Source organism: Corvus cornix, chromosome 5 (assembly GCF_000738735.6).
Source record: "Corvus cornix cornix isolate S_Up_H32 chromosome 5, ASM73873v5, whole genome shotgun sequence".
NCBI lineage: Eukaryota > Metazoa > Chordata > Aves > Passeriformes > Corvidae > Corvus > Corvus cornix.
The window spans coordinates 25,353,540-25,380,854 of record NC_046335.1 but is presented as its reverse complement, the minus strand read 5'-3'; the positions used below and the strand labels follow the sequence as shown (position 1 = coordinate 25,380,854).

Below are 27,315 nucleotides of genomic sequence, written 5' to 3'. Positions count from 1 at the left end.
GCCCCTGAGTCCTGGCTGCTCACCCTGGGGCAGGTGGGTCCACAGGACTTGGTGGTTTATTAACTCCCCTACAGCTACAGCCTCTCATCTCTGCTGGTTTCTGAAGACCTTCTGCCACTGTTAACAGTGAGAAATATTGCTACCCTTCATTCTTTTCTCTTCTTAATTTTAAATTATGATTATTCCAACCATTTTTTAACATGTTTAGGGAGTGGACTCTGCAAACTGGCCAACTTCTAGAAACAATTTTCAGTTGTCTTTAAAAACCTTTCATGCTCGGGTCACAGGCATGTTTTAAGATCTGAGAGAACGGATCAGTTCTCTTTTCTGGAGACAAAAATGATGAGAAGTTCTGCTGGAAGTAAATTACAAAAACCAGGATAAGGATAATTTGAAATTTGTTAAATCACTGCTAGTCCTAATCCTGTCCCCTCCAACTTCCATTTACTTAGCAGTTAATTACTCCTCTACCAACCTGGGGAGAAACATTTTAAGGTAATTTTCCCCACCCCCAGTTGCTCTGAGGCCCACCCTGAAAGAAGCAGGGAGAACCTGGGCTTGTTTTTATTCGTACACACCTACGGCACCAGGCTCCACCCTGGAGGGAATTCCCACGCTTGGTAATTGCACTTCGCAGCATGCCAGCAAACATTCAACTAGCTCCGGGTTGAGCTTGATTCCAGATCCTGTAAATACAGTGGAAATCTCCACGAACATGCATGGCCTTTTCAGAGTCCTTCCCCCTCTGAAGATTTTCTATGCTGGTGCCTGTGACTCTCCTGCAGCCCAGCCAAGCTGTATCTGCTCAGCACAGAGAACTACCATGGCCTTTGCGGCTGCCTTGGGACAGTGTGGTTTCCTTGGTTTTTTTTCCCTTCCATACAGTGAATAATGGGGTTTCCTCTGATAGGACTAGACTGGTCTGGTCTATGCTTTTACCTCTTGTGGGCAGATGGGCAGTGACATCTTTCCATCTGTAGCTCAAACCTAATTGCTTTTCAAATACCACAGTGCAGATAATGGCAAAATTCCCTGCAGATGATATGAGTGGCCCAGAAGCAAATGAGGCAGGAGATGGTTTGTGTGCCTCTTGCAGCTTACAGGATCCCACCTGGCTTGTGAGGGCCTGCCCGGTGATTGCCGTGGGCTGCCCACGGTGGGGACGTGGCCACAGCCTCAACTGGGATCTCAACTACTGGCTCAGCAAGGAGAAGTAAAGGTACCAAAACCCCCTCCTGGTTTCCCTGTTCCCAGACTTCTCCTCCATTCAAAAGTACCGTGTTTAAAGGCAGTGTCATAGGCTGGGAACCCCCTGTCTTGCACAGTTTCCTTCCGCTTTTCTTCTTCCTGAAACGCAGTGCCTTTGTCATCTCACAACCACACAGTGTCCTCTGAGCAACAAAAAGGGAGAGCACTCGGTGCGGCTCCATTCACGATAGCCTCTGCAGACTCGCCTCCCCGGGAGACCCTTCTGGTATGAGGAGGAGGGAGAAATCCTCCTTTTATCCTCCACCGCTCTGTCAGGACAACAGACAGTGCCTCTGGGCACAAGCAGCTTGTAAAACCCACAAAATTTCAAACTTTTTGGGCCAAAATGTTCTTGGTTTTAGGCAGATAAGGAGCAAGGGAAAACAAACTCAGCATGTAAATGGAGAAGAGGTGCTGTACAACCAGCACTTAACAGCATTTTAAACTTTAGTAGAAATATTATTTTCACAAAGAGGAAAATCCCTTTAAATACCACAAAACCCCTCAAGCCTGATTAGTCATCTGCGGGATCTGGAGAATTAGGACTAGAATCCTTGGTTCTCCTCCCCCTGCTTTCAGCAGGACAGGGACAAGGCATTACTGTGGACTGTGTGAAATAGTTCATTCTAGCAAAGTGCATTTGCCCCTCTTCTAGAGGTCAGGGATTATTTGCTCACTGCTGAAGGCATCTGCTTTAGCCACAGTGCCGATTACCTTCCTCTAGAAATCCCCCTGAGGAGAAGCTGAGTAAGCTGAACCAGTGGATGCTGAGGCCGTGGCAATACTTTCCTCCTAAAGCAGCTGTTGCCACATAGAACCAATCAGAAGAAAAAAAGGACAAAAAAAACATTTAAAAAAAGGAAGGGAGGAGAAACATGCCCAGGGAAATGTTATGTTACCAAGGTCTCTTGCTGTGTTCAGCTGCAAGGCAAAGCTGGCTGAAAAAATGGGAGGAATGTGCCTTGTTTTCACATAAGGACTGCAGACCATCCATCCTATAGTTCCCATGGGATTGGTTTTCATCCTTTTTTCCTAAATAACCAATCCAACTTACAGATGTGTGTGTTTTCCACCCAGGTCCTGCAGGCTTGTTGGAAACATCCTCAAATGTTTCCTCCTCCAGGCAAATGAGTGGGGGAGATCCCAACTGACACTTGGACTAGGGGAAGACAGCTCTGCTCAGCTCATGGACCAAACCTTCTGCTTCTGCAGTGCTTCAGAGCAGCAGAGTGCTACAGGGGTGTTAAAGGGGACTAGGATGGGGAGCACAGCTGATTGTCACTGACCTTCCAATCAGCATGTGGCCCTCTGAGGCTGTACACTCAGTAGAACTCAGGCCCCAACAGTGTTTTCCACTTTAATCACTATGAAAGTGGGTGAGAATAGCCTTAGAGAAGTTCATATGAACCAGAAAATGGCATAAGGCACTTTATGTGCCCTATTAAGCTGTGAGTGATTTTCACCTCACCCGCCTGGAGACACCTCAGTGCAGTGGGCATGGGAGAATCCTCCTCCTGGCCAGGCAGCTTGGTCCCAGCTTGGACTGAGAGCAGTGGAGGACACTGCCTGCTTGCACTAGGGAAGTGAGAAACTCTTCAATAAGAGCCATCAGGTGCACTGTGTTTTCTTTGGTCTGGATGATTCCCCAGAAAACCACAGTCCAGGCCAAATGAGTGGCTTGGCGCCGGCTCTGGCACGGCTCTGCTGCTGTAGTCTTCCATGGGAGCTGCAACAGCAGCTCTCCCAGCTCCTGCAGCAGCCAGGCACACACAAAGCAAAAAAAAAAAAGAAAAAGAGAGTGAGGTCAGAAATTCTCCCCAGTCTCTTCCTTCCAAACCCAGGAACAGGAGTTTTTCATTGCAAGTTACCATGGGAAACACTCCACTTTCTGAGAAAAAAAAACCAAACACCTAAAAGCAAGCAAACAAACAAAAAACTTTAAAAAAAAATTTAATTATCTGTGTGGCACACCCATTTACACTGAAATACAGTACATCCAGGTAGAAATTGCATCAGCTTGATCCAGGTGTAATTTTGCTGTGATGATAGTTATTTCAGGCAAAGTCTTCGTCTGTCCCTCTCTGCCCTGATCTTCTTTGGCTGCCTGACAATTGCCTTTCCCCATGTTCAGTTTCTGTGTTTCTGCTCCCAACCCTGACCCTCACTGAGAAGCTTTTCTGTGTTCTCATAGCTGTTGTGGGCAATGTCATGTAGTAAATTTCAAAACCAGGTTTTGTCTGGCTGCTTCATGGCAACTCCACACTGGCATTTGATTTTGGTCCTTCAAAGTGGGATCCTCTCCCATTTCAGTATTTGGATCTTTCTCCTCATAGCTCTTCTGCTGTGCCTGTGTTCAGTGCAGCATGTTACCAGTTACAGCGACTTCACGGCAAATCCACCCCGTAGCTCTCTGCATTCAAAGGAAATGGAATAAAGAAGGGACCGTCCGCTCAGATGTGACATAAAGCGTCCATGAAGCAGAGAAGAACAATCAGCTCAAACACTTCCCTTGCTGGCTTAGAGTGGAAGTGGTGAAGCTCTCCTTGATGAGCAGCAACAGGTCATGAGAGCTGAGTCACCAAGACACCTACCTGTCAGCAGGTGATTTGGGACATGTCAGCTGTCTCTCAGAGGGCCCACGTGGGATGGCACGTGCTGCTCACATTGCAAAGATTTAACTGTGCACAAGTTACTGAGGAAATGGAAGGTGGCTGTCACACCACAGTTAACATAAGAAGTGAAGGGAGCCCTGCATATAATGCAGGACAGGTACTTTTACTTTCAGCACTGGTTTTGTTTATACAGCCTGGGTGGAGGCAGGAACCCCACCAAAACAAGCTTGCAAAAGGAACATTTCATTTGTGGAAGGAACATGGAATTTCCCAAGGTAAGAGCAGCAGGTTTAAGTGACTGCATTTCCGTCAAGCAGCTGGCATCCTTTCCAGTGCCCCACCTCCTCCTCTCCAGCCTTGCTTCCTTGCAGGCTGAGGGCAGCTGTGGCTCCTCTGGCTCACAGCCAGCCCTGGAGCTCAGTGCCTGCCTACCTGGAGCCAGGCCTGTTTTCAAGGTGAGCCCTTGTACGTGAGTAGGGGTAACACCTGTGCACTGAGACAGCTGTGCTGCTCCTCCCCTCTCCTCTCCTCCCTGATGCTGGGTGGCCCCAGGGCCTGCAGGGGGCTGAAAATTGATTCTTCCATTTGCCATGGTAAAGCACTGAGAGGCAGCAGACTCTTCTCATTCTTTTGATTTTCTGTATTTCAGTAGGGCATACACTTGGTCGTGCAAGTTGCCATTTTCCCTTACAGTTTCTCATGGCAGCCCCATGTCCCAGCATGGGCAACATCTATTTCCCTGGTGTTCTCCTGACCTTGATTGCTCACTGGAGGGGGCCCCTCTCCTACCTCCAACCTGCTCTGTGCTCCCAAGTAATCCTACTGGCTTCTCTTGCTCATTCCCATGATAAGCCTTCAAGGCCCTCTCTGTCTTCTTAGATCGAAATTGCACAAACCCTACCTCTCCTTTCCTCTAGGCTCAGCAAAAGCCTCTTTGCCTGCTGCTAGGAAGACTTGCTGCTCCTGCCTGCCCTGGCAATTTGGTGGATTTCTAGGAGGGTTTTCTTTCATGGTTTGGGCCACAAGGACTTTTATTCTTCTAGACCCAGCTCTGGAAGAGGTTTTCAGTCTCCCTGCTCTCACTTACCCCTCCCACTGGAGGTTGATCCCCCTCAGATGGCTGGTGGAGTAATTAGAGTGAAATTCCCTGTGCTTGCTTTGGGCAAAATTATACAGGTTAATTTAAATTAAGGCGCCCTGGCTGGTTCTGTCTGAACCGAACTAGGGGAAAGCTCGTGCAATCCTCTCTGCCAGCTGTGATATGAGTGCTGTGGCAGCCAGGCAGACCAGGGTTGTCAGCTCTTCCACCTGCAAAGCTGGGGCTGAGCAAGCCATGTCCTGTGTTGCTCTTCTCCAAACGGGGCCAAAACCAGCCCAGCTCTGTGCTAAGCAGAGGTGCTCAGCTGGTTAGCTAAGGAGGTTGGCTGGAAGCACTAGCCACAGGTTCTGCTAAAATATCTGCCTATCCTAACATCCAGACTCCTGAGTCGGCTGGAGCTGGCTGTTTCCTCAGGTCCGGTGTGAACAGCACTGGCTTTCACAGCCTTCCTCTTTTCCTCCTGAAATATGCCAAAGGTAACACTCTGCCAGGTGAACATAATAAATTTCCAGCTAGGGAATCCACATGAGAAAGGGGTTTTTCTTGTCCTGCAGTGCAAAGGCTGCCAGGCACATTTCCATGCAAATGAGGCCTGACCCCCAGACAGGAGAGTGGGAAGAGGGGCCATGCAGTCTCCTTTTCTTCTCTAATGCCAGAGATTCAGGACAGTGGCATAGCGTCAGGGACAGAGTGCAAGAGTGTGGGATTAAGTTGCTTGGCCAGGAGGGAATAAAGATCCAGCAGTCCTTGAGTGGGCCCATTGAAAGGTCCTGCCCTTGGGTGAGGCATGCATCCACGCAGATCCCTGGCTGTTCAGGGGCTTCCAAGCCAAGAGAGAAGCCACTAGTGAGTTGTACACACTACAGGAGCTATGGAGCTGCTGAGCACAGGCTTTCCAGGTGCTGGCTTTGGATACAGGCTTTGGATAGAGGCTTTCACAGCCTATCAGCATCCCAATGTAGGGTTTTAAACCTCTCTTGGGATCCATGCTCAAGTGCTGATTTCCACTACTGGACAGAAAGTAATTCTTCTTGAAGCTGGGATGAAATAGCTGCTGTATTCCTGTGGCACTTTAGAATGCACTTCTGGAGGCCCTGCAGCATGAGCCCTGGCTGGGACTGGATTATATTGTTCCTAGTTCTCCTGCTGTTGGGTAGTTAAGATAGACACCAACATGGGCAGAAGCATCGCCCTGCACAGGCCTGAACTACTAGTTGCCTAAGAGCCCAAGCGATGGTGAGGTTATTTATATCCCTGCCTTTCCAGCACTGGTCATGGCTGAAGACAACACACCAGCCTGGAAAGACCTCTGGGCTGGTGATTGGGGTGGCCTTACTAAGTGTCAAACTCAGCCTGTTGCTCAGTGAGTTGTTTTCTTCATGTAACCCTGACACAGCTTGCAATAGCCTGTCTGGCAAATCGATTGCAGCACAGAGAGCAATGTGAGCAGCTCCTTCAGTGGCTCCATGTGGGCCCAAGGTTGATCACTCCTGGCATTAATTATGGGTTTGCTCAACTCTGAGGATGAGGCCTCTGTTTTGCAGTATAATCACAGGAGCTCAGATGGCCACAAGCACAGCTTTGATTCTCACATTGAGCAAGCATTCAGAGAACATGTGCAGCTGCTGCAGTGCCCGACAGGTAAACGTGCTGGGGCTGACGGAGGTGAGCGACCTTGGAACCTGTCACCACATCCTGGATGCTGAGGATGTTGTAATATCTCCTGCCAGGGGCTTCCCTGCTTGTGTAACTCCTGGCAGCCCCTTCCTGCAGAGCGGTCTCTGGTGGCCAGTAGAGGCTGCCAGCTCCTGTGGCAAGGCTTCTAGGAACAGGCCAGTTTATCACCTCCAAGTTGTTAAATTTAATCAAACAAAACACAAGAGTTCAGTGAGCTGAGAAACCTACTTTGCACAGGAACTTGTGTGATCAGAGTGCCAGCTGTCAGAAGGCTGGGAGAAAGAGGGAGATCACTGGGATTGAAACAGCAAAAGCATACCCTGGGAGCTGTGTCTCCTTCTAGGTAACTCCGCAGGCTGGATGGATGCCTGTCTCCAAGCATTACTGTGTGGCTGGAGTGTGTCCCTACAGGTGTTCCAAGAGCTGTAACTAGCCCGACAGTCTGTGGTGTAGGGAGGAGGTGACTTTATTCTGGTGATAGAAAGGTTCAGGGGCAGGGGAATTCCCAGCTTTTCATGTCATTTGAGTTTGGATGGCTGCAAATTTTTGACAACAAAGAAAGCTGTGCCAAAGTTAATGACAAGCTATTCCACACACAGACCACCCTGCTGAATTAGTCGAAAGTTTCTATCCAAACCAGGGCTCAGTCCATCCTTGGCAGGCTATGTGCAGGGGAGGATTCCTCTGACCTTTTCCCTGGACGAGATCCACTGAGCACAGACCAGTAACCCTGAGCTGACATTGAGCAACCCCAGCAAAACAGCAGCTGTGTCCAGTCACCTGAGTGTTTGGAAATCCTGGACTCTTGATTGCAGAAAGTGCAGCGGATGTGCCCTGGCTGTACCGGGCAGACTGTCCCCTCATGTGCTGGAGGTCCCAAGACTGTAACCTGCCAAGCTTACCACATGCATGCAGCTTCTCCCAGCACGGCAACCTTTCTGTCAGGCCAGGAAACCCCAAACAGAAATAGGGCAACCCCTGCCTGCCCAAGCACCTTGCTGGGATTTCTCCCTAGCAATGCACTGTGGGCTTTTTGCAACAAACTATGACCCAGTCACATGCTTCGCCTGGCCGCAGAGCCCGAGCCTTGTACTCGATCCACCTTTTCAGGCAGCATGCAGAGGCAGGCCCAGCAGCATGCCTGGCTGCCAGCTGCGGGGGCAAGGGCTGCAGCTCCCGGATGCTTTGGCAGGGAGCCATGGCTGACATGCTGGGCAGCCTGCCCTAGAAGATCTTCACGTTTAGTCAGGCAGGAGCAGGCTGAAGTGGTGGGGGGAGTGTTAGTGTAGAGTTCAACTCCAGCTCTTCATGCCAGTGTCACCTAAGCCTTGCTCAAAGCACATCTAGATTAAAAATGCTGGATTCTTCTAGCAAGATATCTATTCCTCTCCTAAGGGGCTGCATGCATGGAGAGTTGTGGTTATGCATTTTCTAGTAGATGAGAGAGGGTCAAAATATTCCAGCTGCTTCCCCCTGCTCTCTGTCCTTCTATGCAGTATGGGTTTCTGCTCCCTGTATTACAGTACCTTGGAGCAAGCCTTGCTCAGTTATTCTGTTACGGGAAAGGGACAGTCTGCTGTCCTAGGGTGTGCTTCTTTCTGCGTGCCTCAGATCAGGGGGACAAAAGCAGAGGCCACGGAAAACATTCTTCACAGAACAGATCTGTCATGACCTCTGATCTTGAGTAACCTCCTTTGCCCTGCTGTGCTGGCCAGCCTGAGGCTGGATGTGCACCTCTGGCCTTGACATTTCCCTTTGCTTGTGTGGCAGCCCCTTGCTCTATATTCTGGGCAGCAGATGTGCTCAGTGGACTCCTGCAAGCTGGCAGGTACACAAAAGTGAGGTGATGCAATGCTTATCATTGCCATGCTTACACCTTTCCAAGGAGCTGGTCTTTTATCACCCAGCTCAACATCCCATTGCCCTTTTACCTCTGTACACACAGAGAAGTTCTCTGTAAGGAGGAACTGGATTGTCTGGAAAGTATCCTGCGATTCACTCTGCCAGCTGGTTCTGGACAACTGCTCTGTGTGGCTCTGCACTTGCTAAGATGTGGTAAACAAATCTCCAAGGAGTAGCTTGAAAGAGAGGTGGGCTTTTTCAGTAGATATAGCTAAGTGCAGGGAAGGAGAGCACAGCAGGGACCTGAGATGGAAAGGAAACAGGAAGACCTGTCACTGCTTTATGTGTTTCACTCTCAGAGCAGCAGTCTTCTGTACTTCCCTTAAAAGAAAGAAAAGGCAAAGATGATTCACGTCCCATTCCCCAGCTCAGCCTTGAAGCAGCATCAGTGTGACTAAGGTCCTTGCTGCATCATTTCTTTCTCCATCTGATGCCGAGAAGGTTGTAGCAGGGCAGATTGTGATTAAGTGGAATTTCTCAATGTTGAAAGACATTCGAGATTTGTCCCGGTGATTAATAAAATTACTTGGGGGGCCATAGGAAAATTTGATCCTATACATTTTTTTCTGAAGAGCATGAACCCTTTGAAAGTCCCATGTGTGAAAGCTTCGAGAACAGCATTTGCATGGGGTGCCTCTGCCAGCAAAGCTGAGCAAAGGTGAAACCTGTCATACCGCAGGGCCCCTGCCAGCAAGAAATCCTCCTGAATTTCCACATACCTCTGGTTACTGGAGTCCACAGCCTTTTACCTTACCTTACTGCACACCACTGGAGGAAGTCTGCTAATTTAGTAGAGCCTAAAGCATGTGAGGGAGGCCCAGTGCACAGACAACAGCCCAAATCTTGCCAGTCCCAGCAAAAGTCAGAGTGGGTATGTTTGCAGCTGCTTTAACACTGTAGCTGATGGCTTTACCAGCTCATATTCCTCATGGCTCTGCAGAGGAGAGGACAGGCAGCGCATATGCTCCAGGCAGCATCTGCCCTGGGGAGCACCTGCTCTGCAAACACCTATTTAAAGGCAGTCCCTGCCCTGGGGAGCTTGCAGCCCAAAGCTTGGGCAGAGAAGCTGCAGGCCAGAAGCTTGTGTGGGCTGTGACTCCATGTCCTACAGCAACATTCTGTGTCTGCTGGTTTGTGGTGCCCCAAGGTGCACATGTAGCCTGCCTGGGTGAGGAGCAGCCGAGCTGGATGGGGTGGCAGTGGCTTTACCCAGTCACACACACGATGAACAGCAGAGATGGAGCCAGACCCTGTCTGTGCCACTTGTTACTAGAAGGTGCTTTGGAGAAAAGGTGATATTTTACTTTCTCATTGTCCTCAGTGCTTTTAAGGAGCAGACAGAGTCCTCCTATGCTGCAGCATAAATCACCGACTAGCTGTACCTCATTTTTCCCATTGGAGACTTAGAACATTTGTACTGTGAGTATTTTAAATGGCGAACACCACATTCGGTCAGACTCTGCTGTTATTGCAATTCCTAATTTACATTACTGGCTGTTTGCTAGCAAAAACATTTCTTTCCCTCTCCCTCATTCCTTTGGTATTGATCAGCCTGATCTGTCCTGGCTTCTCAAAGGGAGGTTTTCTCTCAAGACATCTGCAGCCCCAGTTGGCAGATGCTGGAAGCATACAGCTCTCGCGGAGGCCCCTTCTGGGGACTCTCAAAACTGTGCCAGCAGCGTGTCTGGCATTGTACATGAGTTCTGTGAGGTGCTGCCTACAGACAGAGGGCCCAGCAGGTTGCCAGTTAGCAAAAGGGAGATGCTCTGGATTTATGCAGGAGCAAGTTCATTAGGGATATGATTACAGCTCTGCAAGAAATGATTTAGCTATCAGCTGTAAGAGGGAGAGAGATACTGATGTAGCTGCTGCACTGCATAGGAGAAGAATCATACCATCTGCAGCTTGATGCAGCCCATGCCACAGACATACAGTTCAAACAATTTCCTCTTCCTTCTGCACTTCTTGTAAGGCAGCCATGTGTGTCAAGCTCTCACTTTCAAGGGCAGATCTTCAGTACGTATTTTGATCCTGTCTGAGCAGGAGTCAAAAAAAAGCCAGCTAGCGTTGATGGGATAAAGGCACTTCACTTTGCAGCCAGGGGAGCAGTCAGCCATTGCAGCAAAATTCACATCAATCATAAGTCATAACCATACATTTCAGGGACCACAGGGCTAAGCAGGTTCCCTGCTGAAGCTTTGATGCCTTGCAGATATTTGCATGTATCACCACTGCTTCTTTTTCTAACCTCTGCTTCATAAAAAAAGTTAAAATGAAATTCCATGCAAAGCAGCCCCATCACTATGCCAGCTTGCACTTTCCTTTCTGAAGAGCTCTTGGAGGCTCAGTTCAGGGGAGGTGAGCTGCTCCATTCACTGGAGATTAAAAGCAGGAGGAGCCTCTCTGCTTTAACCCTTTAAAGGGGACATTTTGCAGTGCTTGCTCTCATTTTGAAGCTTGCTTGCTTCTGAATGTCATGACTGCTTACATCCACTATGTGGGTCGTGCCCTGAAATCTGGATTTCCACCCTCCAGTGACAGACTGATGAGGTTCATTGGGACCATACTCTACACATTTCACAGATCTCAGACATCTTGTCTTTGACTTCCTACTGTGGTTTACTGAGGCCACTCCTCTATGGCTAGTGGAATACAGCTTGGAGTGCCAGGTACTGGAGGGGACTGCCTGCCCTGACCACAGGCTTTGATGTCAGGAGCACTTGTATCCAATGGCTGGTCCTGTATGCAGACTCAGCTGCCACCAGGAGCAAACAGCAACTGGGCCCAGCTGCAAATTCAGTGAAGCATGTGTCATAGCACTGCTCTTTGGGCTAAGTAGTTACTGAAATGTGATAAAAAGTCTGTCCTGTCATTAGGGCATATTTGCTTTTCATTTCACCCTGAAAATACCTCTTTGTGACGGCATGCAGCAGTATGCATCCATTCTCTCCTCTGGCTGGGCCAGGTCCAGACCCAGCCTGGGTTAAAAGCCCTCCATCTCCCTGCAGCAGCAACAGGCAGGCATGGGGGAAGGAGGGGACACTGAGAGGCAGGATCATTTGTGCCATTGCCAGCACCCTGCCCAGCAGCAGCATCCTCACTTACTCACCTGCACACCTCAGCTCAGGCAGAAGGCCAGCCATGGCCTAAAGGGAGGCTGCTCCCAAGTTGTTTTCTTGGTGTCTTCGGAGACAGGACTCAGAACCTCTGGGGACTGGAGATGAAGATGATACTTCATGTGCCATTTAGCAAAATTATTCATAAGTCTACACAGACCTGCCTTTATCCTGTGCTTACAAGGAACATGCAATTTCTATTGACAGCATTCAAGGGCCCAGCCGTAAATTCAGTGAAGCAGAGTAGCTACAGAGACAACATTTTTCTTACAGTGATGTTGAGAAGCCATCTGTGGTGGTGTTTCATGACGAATGTGCTTATAACACCAGGGACTTGCCTCCAGGAAGAGGACACACTGAGCTGCACATGCTTTGTTGCTGAATGAAAGCATCCACATGGGAAATACCTAACACTCCCTAGGTGATGTACATTGGCATCACACCATCGGTCTCCAGATATGGTCTGTCATGGGCAAAATATCTGGTGGCAGGACACTGGTTGGTGTCAGAATCAGCATCAGTTTACCATCCAAAGTCTGTACACTTGACACAGATTGCTTTGCAGCCCCAAAACCTTCAGCATAAAAGTGTCCTCAGGATCAATTTTGAAAATATCACCTCCAATGAGCTGAGTTTTCTTCCTGGTATATTTAGAGCAGCCAAAAGGTAGAGTCAATGGTTAGAGGGAATAGGATGAACATGTGTGAAGGGGGCTAGATGCTGTGAGGGTGAGAGAAAGCAGAGCCAAGCAGACCTGATGGAAGGCTGCTAGCTCTAAGGCGAAATGAAGATCTGCCCCATTGCAAGCATGAGGAGTTTAATAGCTATTATATAGATGGTAATTGGATGCAAATTTGAGGGTTGGCTTTTCAGAGATGTCATGGTAAGCCCCAGGATGGAGGTATGCCCAGTTCACATGACTCAGGAAAAGAGTGGGAGAGGACGGAAATTCTGCTATGTCACAATCGCAAAAGCTTAGGAGAAAACATTTTTCAGGTGAGTGAGAAAACAAACATCTGAAGTTTCCAATGAATAAGGAAAAAAAATGAAATAAATTCTTGTTTTCTGAGTGTAAAGAAGTAATCTCTTTCACTTTACAAGTTCTCAATATGGTTTTAGTCTTACATATTTTTTAAAAAATTCATTGTTTCTAACTGAAACAAAGAGCAAAACATCTGACAGGAGGAAAAGTGCCAGCAAAACCTCAACATGAGGAGAGCAGACTTCAGGCTGGTCAGGGAATTAGCAAGCAAGGTCCCCATGGAAAATGTTTTTGCAGGTGCTGGGGTCCATCAGTGCTGGTCACTTTTTAAGCACTACCTCCTAAGGGCACAGGGGCAGGCAATAGCAGAAGTTAAGGAGGTAAGGCAGAAGTCCAGCTTGGCTGAACAGGAATCTTCCCTTGGAAATAAGGGAAAAAAAGGAAGGTGAATGCCCAGTGGAAGCAAGGTCAAGTGACATGGGAAGAATACAGAGATATTGCTTGCCACCATAGGGAGAAAATTCATGCAGCCAAAGCTCAACTGGAGTTGAAGCCAGAACTGTGGGGGACAATAAAAACAGATTTTCAAATATGATAATGGCAAAAGCAGCACTGGAACAGGCTCCCCAGGGCAGTGGTCACAGCACCAAGCCTGATAGAGTTCAAGAAGTGTTTGGACAACAGTGTGACTCTTGGGGATGTTCCTGTACAGGGCCAGGAGTTGATGATCCTTATGGGTCCCTTCCAATTCAGCATATTCTGTGGTTCTGTGATTTCCTTTGCAAAACAGAATAAAAAAAGGCTATTTTGAATCATTCTACTTGTTCTTCTGATTTTGAGCAGAAAATCTGGAGATATTGACACTCGTTCCCGGGATTCAGCTGCGCTCGCATCTTCTACACATACACACACGTCTTTGGAAGAAATGTCTATGGTCCTACTTGTGGCATGGAGCTGCCATGTGCTCTAAAGAGATGCTCTAATTTTGTACGGTGCATGGATGCAGCTCAGTCCTCAGCCTTCTGCCCCTCAGTACAGCTGTTTTTAGGGAGAGGCTTCCCAGAGCACCATGTCTAGGTAGGCTTGCTTGGTCATGCCACCATATGCCTGGAACTGCTCATGGAAGGAACCCAACTGCCAAGTAAATGGCCTGGTTTCCCTCTTCTGCTTTGTGTGGACTTCTCTGAAAAAGGAAACAGAATTATCGGTTCCTTACTTTATGAGTCCCTCAGATACAGGAGTGTCTTGTGGAGGGAAGTGGGTGATCTGGTCACCTTGGCAGTCCAGCTGTGTGGAGAAGAGAAACTGGCTTTTTGTGTCATCACCCAGGGCAGGAAGGCAGTCCTGGAGTCCTGGCCTTCCCTGGACCAGCTCACCTCCCTTCCTCTGGGACAGAGTAAGAGGAGAGGACGCTGTGGGGAAACCTTTGAGGCCATGATGACGTTTTGCCTTTTCTTTTACACCCCTTTTATATAACTTTTTATAATTTTTTGTATTCTTAGTGGTTTTTAGCCTACATTCTTAGACTTATTTGTCAAGCTAGGAGACCAAACATCTTAGAAGCCTTGTAGTTAGGGATCAGAAAGCCCCAGACACCAAGGTCCTCTCCAGAACACATTTTGTAAACTAAGATAGAACCATCCAGGGGAAGGTTCCTCGGGGAGAGGGGCTCACTGGAGCCTCTCACTGGGGAATCTTTGATAGATATGCTAATTAATAAGACCTATAAGGTTCTAGCCGATCTATCGGGTGTGTGCATTGCAGGGTGCATTTCGGTGCATTCCACCTGGGCGTGGTGCACCTAAGGATCCTTAAAATAAATACCAAGGTAAAATCCCTTTTACCCTTCTAACCGTGTTTGATTCTTGATTTTAAGATCAAGAAAAGGCATCACCTGAAGCATTTCTGCATGAAAAGTGCTATGGTTGATCTAGGCTGTGAAGGGAATGAGACTGCCTCCACAGTGGACCTTATCTGCTGTTGTTGGTGGTGTCCCACCTAGCTTTTGCACCCTGGTGGCACTGCTGCCTTCTTGCCATTTTAGTTGCTGAACATGCCCTTGTTTTGTTTGATTGCCTGTTTGAACCTGGCTGACTGCAGCTGAAGCCTACCAGCCTCCCACACAGCTATAGGGCTAACCCTGTTTCCACCTCGTTATTCCAGTTTCCATAGGTCTGAGTGCTGTCTGCAAGAGTGGTTATCAAGGCAGGAGACATGGCGGTTTGAGAGCTATCCCCTCCCATGGTGGGGTAGTCCAGCAGACCAGCACCAGGTGCTTCAGCTTGCTACTGCACAGGCAGGAGCATGAAGAGGTCTGGGGTGGATGGACAGACAGAAGGTGTTGGGTACTCTATTGATTTTCTGTTTTATTCTAGCAGCCTAGTTCATAGACTGTTAGAGAAGAGGTGGAGATCAAGTGTGCTCAAGGGTCAGAGGGCGTTTGAATCCCCTGCCTTGGGAGTGTTTTCCCCAAGCTATGCTTGGCACAGCCTGGGGTAAGGAGCCTCCATGCAGCTTGGGGGAGGGCTTGTTTGTTTGTTTGCTAGGGTAAAACGTCTCAGAGAAGGTGCTGCCAGGGGTCAGATCTAAGTTTTTGGAAGAAATCCAGAAACATCAGCCTTGACGCACACTGGAATGGAAACCCATTCACTTAGAAAAAAAGGAAAGAAAAGAGTGCTTTCATTCTGTGTGCTGCACAGGCTGGGCAGCCATCCTTACCGACTTTCAGTCCTCCTCAGCTCACTATGCATGCACTTTGACTGAGACGTGGTGTGTCCTTCGCCGAAGCAGAGAGGAAAAACACCACACGGGTCCTCCCAGGCTGCAGGAGCAAACACCGTGGCCCGGCTCTCTTTTCCCACTGGTCCGTGCTCCTCGGGGGGGCTGCCTCTCACTTGACCCCGGGCACTCCCTGATGAGAACAAAGCGTTGCTGAAGCAGAGCAGCAGCACTCAGAGTCTTCTGCAGGGCCTTGGGAAACTCCCTCCTTCAAGCTACTGAAATCCAGGAGTAATAATTAACCAAGCTAAGTGTTGCACTGTAATTGTAGCTGTGTGCCCTTCAAGGTGTGCATGCATGTTAAAAAATATTTGTGTTTTAAGGCTCTTTCTTGAACCATACACGTGCTCACATTGTGCTTTCAGCTGGAGAGATGACAAGCTTCCCTTGAAAGATGCACAGGAAAATTAATCTGAAGTAGCTAAAACTGTGAATGGGAAAAGGATTTAATTTAAAGGGGTGCAGGCTTGTTCCTTCAGAGCAAGGAAGCCCCTGGGGCTGGTGGTGGGCAGGTAAGAGGCTGCATTTCTGCAGCTGGAGAGGCAGTGGAGCCCGGTGCTGTGGTTCATGGCCACTGTAACAGGGGAAAACTGCAGAAAGGAGTGAACGGGGAAAATCCCAGCTCTCTTCTGACAGGACTGGAAAGTCCTGTTTGGAAAATTGGATGAGGAGACAGTCCTGGGAAAATTTGAGCACTGGATCATGGCAAGGGCAGGCAATCAAACCTCCAGTGTATCAGGGGGAGTTTCTGTTTCAATCTCTCTGGACTTAAACTTCTTGCATTATGGCCTGATAAGTGTGTCAGTATTTAAAGGAAACCTTTTGTTCCTGTTAATGCTTCAAAGAAGGGACAAGGAGGTGAGTGATGCCAGAGCTGTGACAGGCAGTTGCTGGAGAAGGGAAGAGGCTGTGCAGCAGCTGTCCAGCTCACATTTTCTGTCCCAGCTGGCATGAGGGGACAGGACTTTCCTGTTCCCTCATCTCTCGGGATATTGTGCAGTTCCCACTCTTCAGCAAAGCGCTGGTGCTGGGAGCACTGCAATGCTGGAAAAAGCCCTTCCTCCACCCCCCTGAAGTGAGGGTAGCCATTTGTCCGGGGAGAGATTCTTTCCTGCCACACCTGCACTCTCTTCTTTTGCAATTCTCACTTCTAGGAACAACCAGATGCTTAATTATTTTCACAGTTCAGCTTCCAAAGAAAAATATGTGATTCTTGATATGTGCTGGGCCTCTGCCTGGCCCAGAGTCCATCATCATTGAAGATTTCCCATTAAAACAAATCACAAATGATACTTGTCCTCCCCCCTGGAGATCACAGTGTCTTTCCTTGGTTTTTTCTTCTGGATTCACCTTTTCCTTTACTCATCCAACCATTTTGCTCACCCAAATCTGAATGGAAGCTGTGGGACAAAGTCAGCAGCAGTGAGGCTGCCACTCTTAGGCATAAGCTAAGGGTCCTGGTGGCCTCACTGCCTTCTGGTGCATCAGGTCCTTGCAGGAAGACAGTTAGATGTCTCCACCAGCTGCATGCAGGACACATGGTTGATAAACACTGTCTGTTGGCCCCTGCCTTAACCTATAGTTCTTGGTGCGTAAAATGCTAAGCAGTCAATAGGGACCCCTTCCTAATGTCAAAAGGCTGAAGGAGGAGGAGAAGACAGTAAGGCTAAGGCCTCTAAGTTAGACCTCTCTCTGTTTAGGGAGCAGACACACCAACGTCTACACGTCAAACAGCTCACACAGCCCAAGCTGGGTGCAAGGAGCGTGCTGCACTATAACCCAAGAGTGGCAGAACAAGCAGGTGGGAAAGGATGGTGAAAGGGGTCTGCTCATGACTGCAGATAGGCTGGTGCTGGAGCCAGCACGAAGCCTCCCTAGGTGTGGGGTTGCCTTTTGCCCTCGCTTTTTACACTTTCCAAAGCTGCAGGGAATGGAAGAGAAAGGCTCCAAATTACTGGGGGAAAAATCAGGCCTTGGGCTCTGCTGTCCAACATCACCACCCTGGCAGTCCATATTTTATCTGTCACCACCGTAAGGTTCTTGACAAGTCCAGGGCTGATGCTGAGAAGGTTGAAAGGCATGGAAGGTGGCATCTTGGTTGTGGTTTGGATGAGAAAGGCCTTCAGTGAGCAGGAATGCAAGGAGGAAGAGGAGGGTGTGGGAGGAAATGAGGAGTTTTGTTCTTTGTCTGTAATACAAGGAAGTATGGGAATATCCCTGTGGGATTATCAAAGAGATTTACAAGAATGGGCAGCAGGGAAAGGCTGGAAACAAAATGTAACTTCATGCTGTGTAATGTAATGACGGGTGAATGAGCTGGTGTTGCAGGTGAAAAGGGTGGGGGGGGGCATGCGGAAAGGGAGGAAGGGAAAAAAGAACAGGCAGAGGCAGATATGAATGCCAAAGGCAATAAAAGCAGAGGACACAGGCATGGCATGGGCTGACAAAAGTGAGGAGGCTAATGGAGAGAGGGCCAGTTAGGAAACTAAATCTGAACTTCACAGGACCTTGATCTGCAGCAGCATGGATGCTCTTGAAGCTTGCAGAGGCACACAGGGCACATGGCAAAGGTGCTGAATGTGAATTTTGAACCCTGGACCAGTGTGAGGAGGCACTGGTAGAAACAAGAACAAGCTAGTGGGCTCTGCAAATAGGAGCCATGCTGAATAAGGAAAAAGTGATACTGGAAGAACAAATGCATAAGGAGCTCTTGCTCTGTCTCCTACAAATGAGACCATGCAACCTATCTGCCAGAATGCCAAGAAGACAGTATGAACGCAGGTCATCACCAAAACCACTCTCAGAAGATCTTTCTAAAGGCATGGGTGTGGAAAGGGCAGAGGCAGGGTGGACATGCAGCAGTTAAGGGCACATGTTCAAAACTGGGGGTGCCAGGGGGCTGTCCTAAAGTGGACAGTAGTCCCATATCATCTAGTGGACAGGCAAAGCTCTCCAATGAGTAATCCTGCATTAGCAATGCACAAATACACAACATGTCCCAACCTATTTTGCTAACAAACACACGTTCTCACATTGATCTCTGTCCTACTTGCTCTGCTCACGTTCCTCTGCGTTATGTTACATGGTTACTTTTGCATGACGGGTGGAGGCAAACAGTAGCAAAACCAGCATGTGGTATTTCAGCAATGATTTGTTTAGCTGCAGACTTCCTCGTACAGTAGAACATTTGCTTAATTTATTAAGTCATTGCAGAATTCTTGTAAGATTATAGCAGTGCCTTTCTAGATACTTTGTCTAAATACTGCAATGGGCAGCAGAGAATGTACCACTGCCTCTGAAACTACTCAGCCAGCCTGGTACTACTGATAACTGCATTTTTCTCCATCCCTCTGGCCTTCAAATGAGAAGTATTTGCCTTCAGATGGTATCTATTTAAATATTTGCATACCTGGTCCAGCTATGTACCCAAGGACTTTTAGACCACTGATAGCTATAGCTGGTGAATGCCTCTGCAGGGCCTTGACAGCATTTCCAGCTCTTGTTCTGCAAGGGGAAACTGAAATGTAGCAAGGCGAACACTGCAGTTTCTATTTCCAGCCGTGGAAGCACTTTGTATTCTTTGCTGGTGAAAAACCTGTAGCAGCAAGTGAGCAAACTCCCACAGTCACTGCTCCCAGCTCAGGTTTAATGGCTGGTCAGAGTGCAAGGTGAGTTCCCAACAAGAAAAAAGCTTTGGCAGATTCTCATCCAGCCCCACACCTGGAAAATGCAGCTTTGCAATGCACATGTGGCCAAGTCTGCCAGAAGGAAGTTTCAGTGCATATACCTGGGGTATGCTCATGCAATGAGAGTGGAAGTGAAATAAAAATTACTCAGGATGACAATTTTATATAATCCTTTCCACAGTGGCTTTTGGCTCCCATGCAAATTAGGAAACACACAGGCAGCTGGGGTGTTCTTCCTCATACCAGCAAACCCTCCTTAGAGCAGGTTGTGCGCCAAGAGCCCCTTGGGAGGAGCAGGGCAGAAAAAGGAATGGGTGTCCCTGTGCAACCTGGGGCCACAGTGTTCTCCAACAGCCTGAGCTGGGCCAGGTGCCAGCAGCACAGAATTCCCCTGGCCAACACTCCTGGCAGAGCTCCATCATCCTGCGTCAGCAGCTTTGCTGCTCCCTGTCTCCATCCAGGAGGTATGGCACACACAGGGCATGGTCACCTTTTACACAACCCACCCTTTACACAGACACAGAACAGGCTAAAATGTCTGTGGCTAAAAGTAGTCCAGCACTGTGATGCACTGCCACCAGATAATGAGGTGGAGCAGAGGATTTGGGCAAAGTGATTCTGTTTGCCTGAATGCTGGAGAGAAACTTGACGAGTAACTGAAGCAGTTAAAGCCACACCTTCATTGCTATGAACTGGACAAGAGCTGTAGCTCCTGCAGTGGGGACTCCCCCCGCCTAAATTTCAGGGGTGAGAGGCAGCAGCACGTTTTCACAGGACGTGTTCCCTCTTCTCACAGAAATCCCCTCTGGAAATTCCAAAGGAGTCAGAGTTCAAACCAAAGCTGGGCCAGGTGATGAACAAGAGGTGAGCAGACACAGGGCTGTGCTGCAAGCCTCCAACCTCCCCCGGCAAGAGTTGTGAAGTATTGGAGCTGGAACAAAAGGTGCCATGAGGGCAGGTGGGTGGGTGCTGCCAAAAACAGCCTAAAACCCCCTCTCTAGTGGGTGGTCAGCCTGGTGCTGGAAGAGAGGGGGAATCCCAGCCCCATGATCCCCCTGCTGCAGCGGGTGCAGGAAACACCACCTACGTCTGCTTCCAAAATTAGCTGCAGCAGAAGGGCTGAGAGCTACAAGCTGCTTAGGTGTCTTACCACTGCTAAAGTGAATCACCTAAAACCCCTGAGACTGTGATCCCAATTGGCTACTAGGTGTTAAACGTTTCTTAAAAAGCAAACCAGATAGATTCCCACAATCTCAGGGAGGTAGGCAATGAACCATTTCACAGACTAGGTATGGTAATCTGACTTTTTTTTAATAAATACATATCTCACATGTACCAAAATAATTATAAACAAAAAATGTACACTATTTACACAATATACAGTTGCTAAAAAGTGTAGCAATTATGACACACATGGTGTGAAACACACTTTTCCAATGCCCACAGTTAACATTATTGCTACTTTTGCCTAAGAGCCAAGAGGACATCAGTCCCTTGGTCTGACTCCTCCACCTGGGATGGCCCACTGAGAGCAGCTGAGGTCAGTCAGAAAGGACAGGGACTGCCACCAGCCCAATGCAAATGAATGCAGAGTCTCTGAAAAGGGGTGTTGGCATGAGTCCACCTTGCCATGAAAGGACACTTGCTCCATGTAGTACTTAATGCCACAAGAGAGCCTCCTGTAATGAGCAGGTTGGATGTGCAGTCTGTTACCTTCACAGGGCTGAGAAGATTGGCTATGTGGCTCTTTATCAGGTGGTGTGAATAATCACAGGTCTGTACTGATGTTACACATCCCACTCCTCTATTTAAACACAAGGCAGATCCTGGAACTGTCCTGTTAGAATCATGTGCTCCTTCTCCTCGCTGGGCAGCGTAGTACTTCCCTCCTCTTTTTTCTCTCCACATTGTGACTTTCTTTTTAAATGAAGAAAGTCAGTTCTTCTTCTATACATATACATGTATACAGTCACTTCTTTTCAGAGAAAGCTCTGCTTTAAAATGTCAGCTGTCGTCCTCCAATAAGGCAATCATCATATATAAGCTGCAAAAAAAACCCCAAAACACTGTTAATGCAAAAATATTACTTAAAGTATCATATCCACTCTGGGATAACAGCCAAATTCTGCATGCCCAGACTTCAGCAGTGTATAAAATTTCTACACCAAAATGGTTACATATGCCATTTAATGCAGAACTCAGAAAAACAAATTCTAGGGAGGAGAAAACCACCCACTAACTTGAATTTTCTCTGATGAATTTCTGTGTCAGCCACAGAATGGTGTCCAGAGAACCATGTCGCATGAAGTTAACTCCATTCCCTCATGTTATTTTTTACATTTTATTCCTACTCTGTTTATATGCTTGCTCCATCTGCCATTTTGCTGATTGTTGATAGCATAATCTTTTGTATACCTGTCTGTTATACAGCCAGAGGGGCGTGCTATCAGAGTGACACCAAAAAATACCCTGCACAGGACAAGATTTTCCCATTCTCTTGTAAAGATGAGAACTGCTACTTACTTCATCCTCTGTGAACTCCGGCTCCGATTCACTGCTCTCTTCATCCTCGCTTTCTGGCAACATCTGCAGGTCAGCTGTGGTCAGCTGCTTCAGCTGTTCCTGTATGCTTGAGTTGTCTCTTCCCCATGTGAGTTGATAGGGGGAATAGCCCTGATAGGTCACTTTGTTCACATCTGCCCCATGTTTCACCAAAAGCGACACTAGGTCTGAATTCTGCAGATCGACTGCCAAATGTAGTGCTGTTCTGCCATTGCATGGCTCCTGTGTGAAAATAGCGTAAGGTTCGGCATGTTAGGAGAGGCAGAGCCATTGTCAGATCATCATTGATTCTTAAGACTACAAAGCACCACTCAGTTAAATTCATGGTAAAAGTTACATACCTGTGCATTTACATCGGCTCCCAAGGACAGCAGATACTCAACAATACCCAAGTATCCTTGAATAGATGCCAAATGAAGACATGTATGTCCTGAAACACAAAGGGAAAACTTCAGTAACTCTAACTCAATGCCTCATCAGTATTAAAAGTCAAGATGATAGGCCAGGATGGTATCTAAATTTGCAATTCATTCACAGCAAAAGGGTGTTTTCCAGAAGAACTTTCCAGCTTCCAGTATGAATAAAAGGGCTGGATTTTGAGAAGATTTCTTGAAGGCTTTATTCCAGTGTTTGAGTGCAACTTATTACAACCAAAAAAAGGAGGAGCAGGGCAAAGGCACTCACTAAAAATGCAAAATTTAAAGCCATGAGAGACTATGATCAACAGTGGGAAGGCCTACAAGACAATGGCATTTTAGAAGAGTCAGACACTGCTGTATGCTTTGGGCTCCTCAACTCTCAAATGGGGCATAATAATCCTTCTCCACCTCTCCAGGGACCTTTGAGATCTACCAGAGACCAACCCTATCCTCAGCACAGCACACCAAGATGAACTGTTCAGGAGTGTGCCCATACCATTGTAGTTGGTTGCCTGCAGGACAGCGAGGAGGTGGTGTGGCTGGCAGTACTGCGTGAGCACGCTGACGCTCCTGAGGGAGCCCTGCTGGCAGGCAATGTGCAGGGGGGTGTTTCCTCGGAAGTCCCTGATTTCCAGGTCGCATCCGGCCTTCAGAAGATGCTCAGCAATTTCAGGCTGATCAGTTATCACTGCCAGGTGAAGAGGAGTCTGCAAGCGTAAGAGCAAAAGCAGACTGTAAGTTACACCACGAACTTGGCAGCAACATCTAGACAGCACACCTCTTGACCACTTGGTGATTTGTGCCAAATCACGAAAGCACGCCCCATAATCTCAGTTCTTTGTGCTTCCCAAGCTGTTGTATAGTTGCCCATTCATCTGGAAGTGATGCACTTCGGGCTCTCTGGATAAACCAACAGTCAATTGGTATGAAGGGTATCATTAACATCTCCATAAAGAGGGATGCAACCCATTGCATCATATTTGAAAAATGTGGGCGTTAAATGCCACTCTCTCGGGGGAGAGGAAGCATTGTACCAACACCGGCTGGAGCCAGCTGGGGACTTTCCTAAACGCAGGCTTTGATTCAATTGATTCCATCAATAAAACAAAAAAAAAAAATTAAAGGGACTTTTTGGAGGGAATTCCCCAGAGGGACTGTGTGGGTGTGGCAGGGGCTGATCCGGATTTGGGGCTATCGAGGTGAAAGTACCTGGCTGAGGTTATTCTGGAAGTTCAGGAAAGCCCGGTCACCGGCTGCCTGCTGGATCACCTCCAGGCTCAGGGCTTTTTCCTCGTGAATAATGGCCAAGTGGAGAAAACTGCAGGGGGGAGAAAAGGAGTAATGAAGCGACACGCGTTAACCCCCCCGACGCTGCGTTCAGCCCCGCGCGCGGCGGGCCGGGCCGGGTCACGCGCGGCTGTCGCAAGCCGGGGCTTTCGGCGCGGCCGGGGCTTTCCGCGGCCGCGGGAGCCGCCTCTGCCTGGCGCCGCTCCAGGGACTTTCCGCACCCCCTCCCTTCCCTCCCGGCGCGGCCCAGCCCGGCGCCGCCCCGCCGGCAGCACATCCTGTCCCGGACTGGTCGTGCCGAGTTCCCAACCGTGTCCAAGCCACCCGTGCCCCGTCTTCGACCCTCACTTACGTGTCCCCGTCCTCCGTCAGCTGCTGTGCCCAGGCGGGCGGCTCGCGAGGCTGCAGCCGTATGTCCTCCAGCTCCTTCACCAGCTGCCGGTACTCCTCCTCCTTCATGGAGTCCAGGCCACTGTCGTGGCGGTCGTCGAGCGGGAAGGCGCCCTGACGCTCCTTCTTGGGGTGCTCGTAGCCGTCCATGGCGGGCGGCTCGGCGGCGCGGCGAGCGCTGATCATGGCGGCGGAGCGGCGGGCACTGCGAGTGAGCGGCGGCGGCGGCGGCGCCTCGCATATACAGCGCGGCCGGGGGATTTCTGCGGGGGAGGAGCCGCCGAGGACGGGAATTTCCAGCCAGTCAAAGCCCGACCGACGGGTCTAGTCCTGCTCGGCGCCGAGGGCGCTGGCAGGGAGGGCGGAGCGGCTCGGGCCGCCCAGAAGGGGCGTCGGAGGGGCGGGAAGAGGTCAGGCCGGGAGAGAACTTGGCGTTTTTCCAGGCGGGAAGTACTCGCTTCCCCGGCGTGCCCGTCGGTACTTCCCTGCCGCGCCCCGGGGGGTTTTCCCTGCCCTGCCCGGTCCTGGGGCTCCCGATGCCTTCTCCCCGGCGGGGTCCCACGCCACCTCGGGTCCTTGCGCGCTGCGGGGCCCCTCGAAGGCCGAGGAGCGCCTCAGTGCTGGGCACTGCTGGCCCTGATTGCACCCTGCATTCCCCCGACATTCTGTCAATTTCGTAAGAGGGGCTGCAGGATCACAGAATCAGAATAATTTGGGTTGGAAGGGTCCTATAAAGAAGATTTTTTTTCCTGTCTTGCAACTGTTTCTGGCCTCACTGAGTGTCTGCGCGTTTTTCCTGCTTTGGTCATTTTCCCATGGGATGGCATTCCTTTGAACAAGAATTTAGGAGAAAATAAAGGCCCGTCTAGACCAACCAGCCTGCCATGAGCAGGGACATCTTCAACTGGATGCCCCATCCAACCTGACCTTTAATTTTTCCAGGGATGGGGCATCCACCACCTTTCTGGGCAATCTGTAACTGTTTCACCACCCTCGTTGTAAAAAATCTTCTTCCTTATATCTAATCTAAATTGACCTTCCTTCTGATTGAAACCCTTGTCTTATGGCAACAGGCCCAGCTAAAAAGCCTGTCCCCATCTGTTTTTATAGACTGCTTTCAAGCACTGCAAGGCCCCAGTATGGTCCTCACAGGTGTCTCTGGCCAGAGGGCCAGGCCGTAAGCATTAACACTCTTAGAAGCTTCATCACCCACGAGGTGCAGTGTAGCACACCACCTCTTTCTTCCACAATCTGCACAATGACAGATCCCTGAGCTTGTGAGGATCATTTTGAAGTCTGATGAGAGGGACCACCTTAGGAGTCATTAAGCAGCACTCATTAGAAACAAGCTTTATAACAAGCCCAGGGCAGCGAAGTCCTTCTAAAATGTCAGGGAATCAAATACCACCAGAGCGAAGCTGAGGCTGCTACTGCATCAGTACACTGTGTCTGCCCTGCTTGGCGGGGAGTGTCACTTGGAGAGATTCAGGCAGTATTGCACATGATGGATGTTACGCTGCCACAACGCCTGCAAGTGTACAGGTGTTGCCTGAGCATTTAGAGGATTTTGCATCTCTGGTGTGTAAGTTTTCGCTCTGTTTCAGTGCCGTGGGACCAGTACTGTGAGAATTCTGAGCCACTCCTGTATATCCAGTTCTGGTCCAGGACTGGACAAGCCTCTTTCAAAGGGTACATATCTGTAACAGAACAAATGTTTTAAAGAAGAAATTACATCTTCAGCCATTATTCTTACTTTCTCTGGCCGTTCCTAGTGACGCTTCTCTGCCTTTTTTTTACTGCTGTCATGCCATCTGTGGGAAATAAAGACTGGATAAATGCAGGATCCCACATGGATAAAAGGCATTGTCTGTCTGCAGGGCTGACAGCACTGAATTTTTTCCTGGTGAATTTTTGCTTCTGCTTCTCAGATGTAGGGGATTCCCAGGAAGAATTTTTCTTCTCTTGCAACTATTGCTGGCCTCGCTGAGTAACAGTGTCTGTGCTTTTTTTCCTTTTGTCATTTTCCCATGGGATGGCATCCCTTTGAACAAGAACTTATGAGAAAATCCAAAGATGAAAGGAAGAGCCAGAGGAGAGGAAGAATGCCTGGCTTTCTGTGAGCAGATGTTTCTAATTTTCAGCCCAGCTGTGCCATTCCTGGGCTTCTTTTCAGTGTTCATCACTTGGCCTGGGACAACCCAGTGGTGCTTTTGGGCAGTTTTAGAAAAAAGCCATACAAGTCTTTCTTTTTTAAGTTAAAGGTTATGAAAGTTTTGTAAGCTTTTTGAAACAGTTCCCCGTTTTTAATGTAAATTGGCAGGGGAAATTTAATTAACAAATTAATCTCCTCCTATCTGCTTCTCTGCAAAAAAGGACGATGTGAGTTGAAAAGCAAGCTCCTGCTCTGCCTAGCAGGGGAATGAGCCCAGCAAGGACCTTGCTGTCTGCAGTTGGGATTTTGCTAGAACCACACAGACGTTGAACTTGGAAACTTCTGTCCTAGCTGTGATGGCTGGAAATTGAGTTCAGCAAAAGGTATTCTTTGCCTCCTTCTATAAGTGACCTCCAGCTGCTCTCACAGGCCATCACAGGACTATTTTTAGCAAGCATTTGCCAGCAGCAGCCTCTTTTCAGAGGCACATGAGATGCTTTTATTTTGTGTGTGTTTTAACTTGGCAGTACTGCAGCCAGTTGTAGGTGGCAGAAAGGTGATGGAAAATGTTTTCTGGATGGAAAGTCATGCTGAGGCCAGCCCACTTCCTGCCCCAGGGAGATGCTGTTGCTCTGCAGCCTGGCCCTAGGCATCATGGGGGGGCCAAGACATGGGCCAGTAACCCTGGGTGTTAGGAAGCCAAAAGCACAGCTCAAGAAGGGATTTAGCCCTAAAACCATAAGTAAAGCAGCAGCCAGCTGCAGATGCAGGGGCAAATGGAGCCCTCATAATGATAAAGCAAATAAAGCTGCTGTCTTCTCTGCAACTCCTCATAGTTAGCATAGTCGTTGTACAATATTTGCCTGAAGGTATGACGTATAGAAGACAGCATAAAGCAAAGGTTTTGGAGTGGTGAAGGTCATCGGTGCTGCTTTGCGCTGTTGAAGTACTGTCCTTTTTCTTTTTTTTTTTGAAAACCATCACATTCTAGCAGTTTTTCTGTACAATTTTCTATATGGTCCACAAGAGGAAAAAAATAGAAAGAAACAAACCCAGATTTTGGGATATAGGGTGGAGCCTATCACAACCCTAGTTTCCTGTGTGGCCTCTCACCTAAGTGTTGCAGTTCTGGGAAGCTCAGACATGCCTCCCAGGGCATGGAGCAGCTGTACCTATCCAGGGACAGGGGTTGGCCCTGCTGAAACAGGAGCAAAATTTCATGAACACTGCAGTCATCTGTGCCAACCTGAACCTTCTTTGTCTGCTTGTGTATTCTGGTTTAATACCTCTGCTATGTCTGCATTAATTTCACAAGAGTGTTTTCTGTGCTTACCATCTTGAGAGGAGATTATCATTCTCTGCATTTTTAATTTGGGATTATGTTAACAGTCTCTGCTGCCTGGTC

The 27,315-nt window shown here is 48.7% G+C and overlaps 1 protein-coding gene across 1 annotated transcript; it reads right to left on the bottom strand.

The window, feature by feature from the left end:
- Positions 1 to 20,390: 20,390 nt before the first annotated feature.
- NFKBIA (NFKB inhibitor alpha) lies at positions 20,391 to 24,082 on the bottom strand. The gene is made up of 6 exons (XM_039553096.1): positions 23,721 to 24,082; positions 23,291 to 23,399; positions 22,578 to 22,788; positions 22,004 to 22,092; positions 21,624 to 21,884; positions 20,391 to 21,144 (listed from the first exon to the last, which is right to left on the bottom strand). The coding sequence occupies exons 1-6, from the start codon at positions 23,942 to 23,944 to the stop codon at positions 21,097 to 21,099; spliced, it is 942 nt and encodes a 313-aa protein (XP_039409030.1). The 5' UTR covers positions 23,945 to 24,082; the 3' UTR covers positions 20,391 to 21,096.
- Positions 24,083 to 27,315: the final 3,233 nt, after the last annotated feature.

Bases quoted from the DNA above. Each gene is read 5' to 3' on its own strand.
- NFKBIA (XM_039553096.1), bottom strand. From the start codon at position 23,944: ATGATCAGCGCTCGCCGCGCCGCCGAGCCGCCCGCCATGGACGGCTAC. The intron at 22,789-23,290 runs GTACTTTCACCT...TTACGCTTGCAG, and splicing joins TCCAGAATAACCTCAGCCAG to ACTCCTCTTCACCTGGCAGT. The intron at 22,093-22,577 runs GTATGGGCACAC...TTTGTGTTTCAG, and splicing joins GCAGGCAACCAACTACAATG to GACATACATGTCTTCATTTG.